At 43.7% G+C, this 9,638-nt stretch overlaps 1 protein-coding gene across 4 annotated transcripts in view; it reads right to left on the bottom strand.

Moving 5' to 3' along the window:
* The window catches only part of GRB14 (growth factor receptor bound protein 14), a 139,541-nt gene extending 130,603 nt beyond the window's left edge, over window positions 1–8,938 (bottom strand). For all 4 annotated transcript variants that reach the window (XM_037849999.1, XM_037849997.1, XM_037849996.1 and 1 more), the window contains exons 1-2: window positions 8,571–8,938; window positions 7,160–7,292 (exon numbers count right to left, since the gene is read on the bottom strand). In XM_037849999.1, coding sequence (XP_037705927.1) covers window positions 7,160–7,292; window positions 8,571–8,761 — 324 coding nt within the window. In that variant the 5' untranslated portion in view covers window positions 8,762–8,938. The remainder of the gene's footprint in view (window positions 1–7,159; window positions 7,293–8,570) is intronic.
* Between the last annotated feature and the right edge of the window lie 700 nt (window positions 8,939–9,638).

A 9,638-nucleotide genomic window follows, 5' to 3' on the forward strand; every position in this document is an offset into this window, starting at 1 on the left:
AGAAATCAAAGTCTGAACATATAGAAAAGTAATTTCTCAATTATTTGGAAGATATTTTTTACTCTGCTGAATGATATATACAAAAAGTCTTAATTCAATAGAAAATAGACTAGAAACAGGGTGGTGAGGAGTAAAGGACACTGAAACACTATATATGTTTTATCTCCCTTTATTTAAACTGTGGAACCATGGGAACCACTTCCAGTTTTTGTACTTTCATTCTTAAAATCTTAAACTGGGATTGTCATACCAACTTCCTGGTGTTCTTCTAAGATGACATCCTGGGGATTGCCAATTATATGCAAGAATTGGTTATTAATAATATTAATAAATCTTACTTGATGATATAACCACTTATTTAGATCTTTCATACCAATTTTAGAGAGAATATGGAAAAGAAAGCTAGAGGACAAAACACAAAGAAACAATTGTGTTAGAGGAAGGATAAAGGAGGAATTCATTCCAGGTCCTTCAATGAATGTTAACAAATGTCATTTGTCACCCTGGGTCTTCATGTACTATAGGCAGTTATAACTAACAGCACAGATATAAATTTATTATTTGTTCTACTCTTATGGTTCTTGCTTTCTTTAGAAAATGCACTTCCTAAAAAAGAACTGTTTCAACCTCAGGAAATTCAGATTAATTTGGCTGTGCCACTATAAGCCAATGAGTTGAAAAGTGTTCCCCCAAAATTCGTGACTACTGGGAACCTTAGAATGTAACCTTACTTGGAAATAGGGTTTTTGTACATGTAAATAGTTAAGGATTTCAAGATGCAATCATCCTGGGTTCAGGGTGGGCCCTACATCCAATGACTGGTGCCCAGATAAGAAGAGGAGAGGTCAGAGACACACACAAGGAAAGGACATGTGAAGACAGGCAGCAGTTGGAGCAGCACTGCCACAGCCCAGGAACGCCTGACTTCACCAGAAGCTGGAGGGGCAAGGAAGGATTCTTCCCTAGATGGTTCCACAGGAGCCTCCCCCTGCTGACACCTTGCTTTTGGACTTCAAGCATCCAGAACTGTGAGAAAATAAATTTCTGCCGTTTTAAGCCACCTAGTTTGTGTGGCTACCCTAGGAAATGAATGCAGCCCAAATAACAGCACAGAATTTCTTAAACTCAATGTACTTATCTGTGAAAGAAGAGCATCAGATGATCTCAAAGATCTCTTCCAGCTCGGACATTCTACTATGCACAGTTCTCCAAAGTTTTTGTTGTTGTTGTTGTTGTTGTTGTTGTTGTTTATCTTTAAAACCGTCAGATGCTTTACTCTGAATTAGATGTGCCACTGAGTCCAGGGAAGCAACTTACCAAGAGCTACAACACAATATGGGTCTAAGCACAAAAATTACCTATGTGCAAACAAACTTCAGACAGGAACTAACCTGCTACAAGGGCTAAAGGTGTCTTACCCTTACCCTTTATTCAAATAATTGGTCTTTAAGATTTATTGCTAAGGAATAATTTCCTGGTTAATTTCAATAAGAATTTATTTTTTTAAAAAGAAATACCTATATTCATAAGGTAAGCAGCTTTTAATATGAACTCTAAATTACAAATAAGCTTTCTATACCATCTAGATAAAGGAATATTTACTTTAAATCTGCTTGATTGGGAAACATGAAGAGACATACCTAGGAAATATATCTGGCCAGCATTATAACAAGAGGGACAGGAAAAAAAAAAAAAAAAAGTTTCTACTTCATTCCAGCTCTCATTTTCAAATAAAAATACTGAAAGTCTACAGTATTGTGAACTTTAGGGCATTTTATTTGCAAAAAGAGATTAAACATATACAATTTGTGGCTTCAACGTACTTTACCACTCATGCATTATGTAGACATCTCAAATTGTAAAAAAAAAAAAAACTTCTGACCTATAAAATGATTTTTGACTGTGGTTTTGAAACACCAGATAAAATGTAACATTTCTATTCTGGATTCCTTCTAACTTTCTGATCATTTATTTGTAAATAACAAATGCAGTTCTTCACATATTCCATGCAGAAGAAAGCATTGCTAAAATGAATGGAATGGCTAAACAACAACAACAAAATGAAAGAACATAAAGAAAAGAGACATCTTCTCCTATAATATTTCAACCGTAAATAATAATCAGTAAAACCCATCACATAAACTCACTGACATAATCTCAACATAAGGTAAGATATCATTTGGCCAGAAATACCATCTTGTAAAAGGGTAATCTGTGTCCCAAGATTCTGAGCTTGGGGAAATTACTGATATGGAGCCATCTATTCTCAAACCTCACTCATTCCAAAAAAGTGAGCTACATACAAAGAAATAAGAACAAAGGATCAGTGCTACATGCAAAGTCGAGGTGGGAAAAATGGAAACATAAAAGAATGTAAAACGAATCTTTCTCCTCTCCACCTTTGGAATACTCCTCTCTGAATTCATAGAGACCCCAACCCTCAGGCCTAGGAAGAAGTTAGCAGAAACAAGCCTGCTAAGGTAGGAACACCCTCCAGGACTAGTCCCAGGAGTCAAGCCAGAACTCTGCTCATTAAACAACGTGGAGTGGTGTTCTCTGAACCAGGATACAAGGTCAGAGCAGGAAACCTGTCTGGAAACAACAGTAACATATCAACCTTTCCCATTTTGCCAATTTGCTAACCCTGATCTGAAGAAATGTTGCCATTCCCCATACTTAGGGCTCACCCTGCCTTAACCCCGACACCTTACCCACTCTCTAATCTCTTTTTACTCCATTGACACAAGCATACCAACACCTATTCTCTTTCTCTACTCAAAACAAACATTGCCTCATCAACAAATTTCTTAGACACAGACATTCTTCCAGTGTCCATACACCAAATTAAAGCAAGAGTCAGCTGAGAGCTCTCTTCCTCTACTACCCTTCTTCTCATCATCATCCTCCCCTAACCTAACCCCAGGTCAACACCCTGCTTGGATAAACACCCTGTGGAAGGTATCTTTGCTAGCTCAATGCCTCAGTGCCTAGGATAGTTCAAGGAACATAGCAGGCCTTCTGCAAATATGGAAATAATCTATTAAGTTCCTCAGATGACTGTATGGCATCATTAGACATATCTTCTTCCCATTCCGGGTCACACAGCCAATCCAGAACTGATTTCCTCCAGCACCATCACACACAATCAAATCTATCATCCCTAGTCCCATCTTACATCCCAACCCAAAAGACAAACTCTCAAAGGGTCTAGACTTTTCACCAGGCGTGTTTTTACTTTGGGATCTGACTCAAAACCTCACCCTGATAACAAAGCTCTCCAAGAGAATCTCCCCCATCCATCTTCTCATCCAAAGTCACAGTCAGCTCTACTCACTTCAGGACTTCCCTGCCCAGGGCAGACCCTGATTGAAAGCATACCTCTTCCTGGAATACTTATTCCCACTTTATCCAATCCGTATCCAAAACACATATACCAATTAGACTTCAATGTTCCCCAAAAAGTGTATATGCCTTGCTATACCGACATCCATCAAAACACAGCATTCCATGGAAAGCTTCCTACTGCCTCTGTTATGGCTCTATGTTACAAAGAATTCATCTTTTCCATAGGATATTTCCTCCATTCCTAAAAGTATAAACACACATTCTTTAACCCATCACAGAGGAGGTAGTAAAATTACAGAAAAAAGAAAGAGGACAATAGATGGGGAGAAATGATCAACTGTCTCACCTGTCTGTGTTCATTATCCTCCTCCTCGCTGCTAGCATATGACTGTTTAAATTTATTGCTTCAACCCTTGCAAGAATAAGATACATTACACCTAGAGAAGCCTCTCTTTGTTTTGCTGGTTCAAAACCAGGGGCGGGAGGAGGCTGGCAAGTTAGGTGGGTGTGCCGGTTTGAATGTATTGTGTCCCCCAAATGCCATTATCTTTGTGGTCTTCTGGGACAGACGTTTTGGTGCTGGTTAGATTTGCTTGGAATGTGCCCCACCCAGCTGTGGGTGGTGACTTTGGTGGGATACTCCCATAGAGGTGTGGCCCCACCCATTCAGGGTGGGCCTTGATCAGTGGAGCCATATAAAACATGCTGACTCAAAGAGACTGAATGCAGTGCAGCTATGAGTGATGTTATTTGAAGAGGAGCAAGCTTGCTAGAGAGGAATGTCCTGGGAGAAGCCATTTTGAAACCAGAACTTTGGAGCAGACGCCAGCCACATGCCTTCCCAGCTAACAGAGGTTTTCCGGACGCCATTGGCCATCCTCCAGTGAAGGTACCCGATTACTGATGTGTTACCTTGGACACTTTGTGGCCTTAAGACTGTAACTGTATAGCCAAATAAACCCCCTTTTTATAAAAGCCAATCCATCTCTGGTGTTTTGCATTCCGCAGCATTAGCAAACTAAAACAGATTTTGGTACCAGAGAAGTGGGGTGCTTTTGCTGCTGAGTTTGCAAATACCAAACATGCTGGAACGGCTTTTTAAATGGATAAGGGGAAGACTCTGGAGGAATTGTGAGGAGCTTGATAGAAAAGGCCTAAACTGCTTTAAAGAGACTGTTTGTGGAAATATGGACTCTAAAGATACTTCTGATGAGGTCTTGAACAGAAATGATGAATGTGTTGTTGCAAACTGGAAGAAAGGCGAACCTTGTTTTAAAGTGGCAGAGAATTTGGCAAAATTGAGTCCTGGTGTCAGATGGAAGGAAGAATTTAAAAGTGACAAACTGGAATACTTAGCTGAGGAGATCTCCAGACTACCTGTGGAGGATATATCCTGGCTTCTCCTTGCAGCTTATAGTAAAATGCGAGCAGAGAGAGATAAACTTAGAACTGAACTCTTGGGTTCCAAGAAACCAGAAACTGATGGCTTGGAAAATTACAGGATTCCAGGGGGTGGAATCCCAGAAGCTACAGCCCAACGTGAGGATGGAACCAAACATGGAACCCAGCCGCCATTTCAGTACAAGCCAAGATTGGAAAAGGAGTTAAGCAGAAAGGATTTGTGGAAACTCCTATTGTCTGATGGCTTTGACCCCTGCATGCTTCATGCAAAGCCAACAGAATTTTTGCGAGATCTTTATAGACGGAGCCATTGCCGGTCTGGACTGGAGGAGACAGACAAGGAAAAAATTAAAGGAAAAATCTCTTCAAAGACAGAGCCATGGAGGTTGAGGTCTGGAGTCAAGAGGTTTAGGGCTGGGAGAGCGGAGCAGCCCACATGCATGGAAAGAGTGAGTTTGCCCTGGAGGTCGAGGGCGGGCTTTCCACCTCCATGCTCTGGAAGAGTTTTGCCACCTCAGGTCCCAAAGAGGTTGGAGCACATTCCCAGGGAATTGGGGAGAGCCTGGCTGCCACCACACTGTTCTGAAGGGGTTGAGCGTGTGCCCCGGAGATGGAAGGGAATCCGGGAGCTGCCCCGATGTTTGAGGAGGGTGGGGCCGAGAAGGTGGTCTCCCCAATGTGTGGGTATGTTGGAGCACTCACCTAAGCGTTTGGAGAGGAAAGGGCTGCCGAAAAGGCCCTTAGGAAGAGTTAGGCTCCCACTCTCTCAAGCCCCAAGGATGCAACGTTGTTCTGTTAATGACTCTCAGACCTTGAAATCTAATGGAGTTTGTCCTGCAGGTTTTAAGAACTGTTTTGGTCCTGTTAACCCTGTTTTCCTTACTGTTTCTCCTTATGGCAATGGAAATGTTTATCCTATGAATGTCCCTCCTTTGTATATTGGAAGCATATAACTTGTTCTAAGTCCACAGATCCAAGCTAAAGGAAAAGTTTGCCTTAGGACTGACCACGCCTATATTTGAGTTTGATGGGATTTTGTACTTAACTATTGTTACTGAAATGATTTAAGTTTCTGTGGTATTGTGGGATGAATGTATTTTGTATTTGGAAAGATAATGTCATTTTGGGGTCCAGGGGGTGGAATGTGCCGGTTTGAATGTATTGTGTCCCCCAAATGCCATTATCTTTGTGGTCTTCTGGGACAGACGTTTTGGTGCTGGTTAGATTTGCTTGGAATGTGCCCCACCCAGCTGTGGGTGGTGACTTTGGTGGGATACTCCCATAGAGGTGTGGCCCCACCCATTCAGGGTGGGCCTTGATCAGTGGAGCCATATAAAACATGCTGACTCAAAGAGACTGAATGCAGTGCAGCTATGAGTGATGTTATTTGAAGAGGAGCAAGCTTGCTAGAGAGGAATGTCCTGGGAGAAGCCATTTTGAAACCAGAACTTTGGAGCAGACGCCAGCCACATGCCTTCCCAGCTAACAGAGGTTTTCCGGACGCCATTGGCCATCCTCCAGTGAAGGTACCCGATTACTGATGTGTTACCTTGGACACTTTGTGGCCTTAAGACTGTAACTGTATAGCCAAATAAACCCCCTTTTTATAAAAGCCAATCCATCTCTGGTGTTTTGCATTCCGCAGCATTAGCAAACTAAAACAGTGGGTATATCGAGAAGAGATGGATCATTCTAGGATACCCTGATTTTTTTTTCTCTCTCAATATACATAATCATGATGGATCTCGCATAGTTGCTTTGTCCTTATTTCTTTGAAATCTAAGTTGCTTAAGTCAGTCCCAAACTAGAAACTTGAAAAGAAAGGGAAATCACAAAAATAAAGTCCATCTTCTAATCATCACTTAGAAGTCATCTGCCTTATGCAGCTGGAAGCCTCTGAACTGAGTAATTGACTGAAATAAAGACATGTTGAGTCCGAAATTCCAACTGTCTTTTGCCACAGGTTCACTATATCACTTCCCTTTAGTAAATGAGGTTGGCTTGGGTTGGGAATATGAAAGATCAAAGAAGGTATTGAAAGAATCAACCAATCTCCTTCTCACCCCACTACCACTGCCTGCCTTTCCGATTCCTGATTTAAGACTGATAATCTATTAGAACATTTAACTCTCCCACCTATCCCGTGAGTAATAGCTCCAAGTACTGTGCTTTACATATATTCTCTCTTTTAACCCAACTCAAAACTCTAAGAGGTAAGTTTTAACATCCCCATTACAGAGATAAAAAATCTGAGGCCTGCAAAGGAAAGGAATGCTGAAGAACTGTCAGTCAACAGTGTTTAACATAAACCATGCTAATCTTTTGTGATTATTGTAAAACACTGAATATCTTAAAATCGTATGATTTTTAGAACTCCTAAGATTTTTGAATTAGAAAATTTTAAAATGTATACCTGTTTTTTCATTGAATTTGCTTTGGGAAACAGGCCTGCTGACAACACAGATGTAAATGGAGAACAGCACAGCTCAGGAAAAGGGTTTGGAATAGATGGCATTTCCAGAACATCAAGATCTTTCTTTTTTCTCCTACACCAAGAGAACATAGGATGTAATTTACATAAAACAGAATGTAAAATATAATTGCTGTCAGGATTAAAAAATGTGTTAAGGACAACATGTACAGCTCTATGACAACACTAATATAAAGTATACAGTAAAGTATACAGAAAAGATCAGTGATGGACTTTCTGTGGGTCAAATTAAAATGCTAACTAATACAAATAAATCATCTATAGTATTCCTATTCTTTTTTTGTGAGGGATTTTTTAAAAATCACCAGGCATGGAAACTCCATTTCCAGCACTTTTCATACTCTTCCTGAAGGAGAAATGTAGAATACACAATTACAATTGCAAAAATTATCCTGAGTAGTTAGTCATTGTTATGCATCCATGAAATTGACAAAATCTATGTTACATTTAGTGAATTCATTTCTATGATATTTTACTAATCACTTTTGGAAGCTATGACTTATTAATTATAGCTGTGGTTCATCTCACTTCAAATTTCATTCACAATGTTGCCCACACACAGTCTGTTGATTTTTCAAGTGCTTATAGATACTAAACAGCAAGGCAGTGTTTTTGAAGAGGTAAGTCAATAGAACTTGTTAGTATAAATGTACTCTAATCCACTGGAGAGTAATTTTAACTTCACTGAAGTTGGAGCACTTTGAAATCTGGAGAAAAACTGCCATTTAAACGTATAAATATAAAGGACTATAGATTTTTGTATTGTTGCAGCCTTTTTCTTTCCTAAAGTATGTGCAAAACTGTGAACTCTAAAGGCAATTAATGCTGAATGCTATAGAGATTGGGAAACCTTTTAAAGCCTCTATTCTTTCCTCTGAAACAGCAAGACTGCTCAAATGTCAATTCAGTGCTCTGCTTCTCCTGGGTCGCTGTAAAACTCTATGTGGGAGGTGAACTCATTATGCTACGATCCTTAAATACATACTTAAAAGAATTATTTATTAAAAAAAAAAAAAAAAAAAATCCAGGGCCACGAAGAAGGAAGGCCGGGGGTGGAGGTCAATCTGGAGATTGGCCTCCTAGTTTACACCGATGGGCAGAAGCCAGAGAGACCCAGAGCTCTCAATGAAACGGTGATGCTATTTATAAGGCGCTGTGAGATCGCAATGTCCTGCCTATCTGGTAGGAGCCAGCTCAAAGGGAATTGTCTTCAGAGACTTTCACAAACTTGGCCCGGCTCTGGGCACATGGCTCACCCCCTAGGACCGCCTCCTCACCCCTTCACCGGCTGCCAACCCAGGACACTCCCCCGCGCCCTCCCAGGGCTGCCTACCTGTCCGTAGCACAGCCACGGGTCGCGTCCGGAGGGGGCAGGAGCGCCCGCGCGTGCAGCCAGGGGGCTGGCGCCAGGTCGCCGGCGTCGCCCCTCCCCTGGGCAGTGCCGCACACCTGGGCGGCCAGCGGCGAGTCCCGGGCAACCGCCCTGCCCGCGGCGCTCTGCCCATCTTGCAGAGAAGTGGTCATTGTCGCCGGCCGGGGGACTCGGGCGTCATGGGAGACCCGGCGCGGGGAGACAGGGGCTCGGGCGGCTAGAGGCGAGGTGCGGCTCAGGCAGCCGGAGCGCTCTGCAGGTGCGGCGGCCTCACCGCCCGCGCTCGCGGCCAGGGCGGCTCGGGAGAGCGGCGGAGCAGTCTGCGAGGCGGCGGGGGAGGGGAGGGGGCGGAGGAGGAAGGTGGGGAGAGGGGCGGAGCGGCCGGTGGGTGGGGGCCGCGGGCGGGACGGGGAGCGCGTGCAAGCGCCGGGTCTGCCCTGCGCGTGGCCCGAGGCGCTCGGCGGCGCTGGTGTGGGTCTCCGGGCGGCCGCCCCTCAGCCTCCAGCCGCCCGCTCCCGAGGCAGGGCCGCGGCCGTCCCTCTAGGTGGGCGCCCGAGCGCGAGGCTGAGACCCAGTCAGGGCGGAACCCGCGCCGCTGTAGGCGGGGACCGGGCTGAGTCGGTGCGCGCGCCGGGCTTGCCTTGCGGACAGCGGCGGGCAGGAGTCTCGGCAGCGCAGACCCCCCGGCCCTTGCATTCTTCCTGCTCTCCCATTTGAGATCACCTGAGGTGTCGCTGGGCCGCCATGACAGGCCTCACCGTGTCAGGGGGCTAGGTTGCCCCTTCTCCATGGGCCACTTCTTCCATCTACACCGCAGCCAAAGATGGGGTCTGAGAGTCGGGGAGGAAGCAGGGAGTACATCATTTTAGAAAACTACTGAGAATTTGAGAATTCTGAATAAAGCGTAAACCTGAAGATGTCGTTGGAATTAGGAAAATCATTCATTTTCTTTTTAATAAGAGCAGCTCTCGTTTAATGATTCCCTACTCTGCCTTGTGCTATTCCACCCTCACAGTGGCCCTATGAATT

The sequence above is a fragment of the Choloepus didactylus genome, chromosome 9, assembly GCF_015220235.1.
Source record: "Choloepus didactylus isolate mChoDid1 chromosome 9, mChoDid1.pri, whole genome shotgun sequence".
Classification (NCBI taxonomy): Eukaryota; Metazoa; Chordata; class Mammalia; order Pilosa; family Megalonychidae; genus Choloepus; species Choloepus didactylus.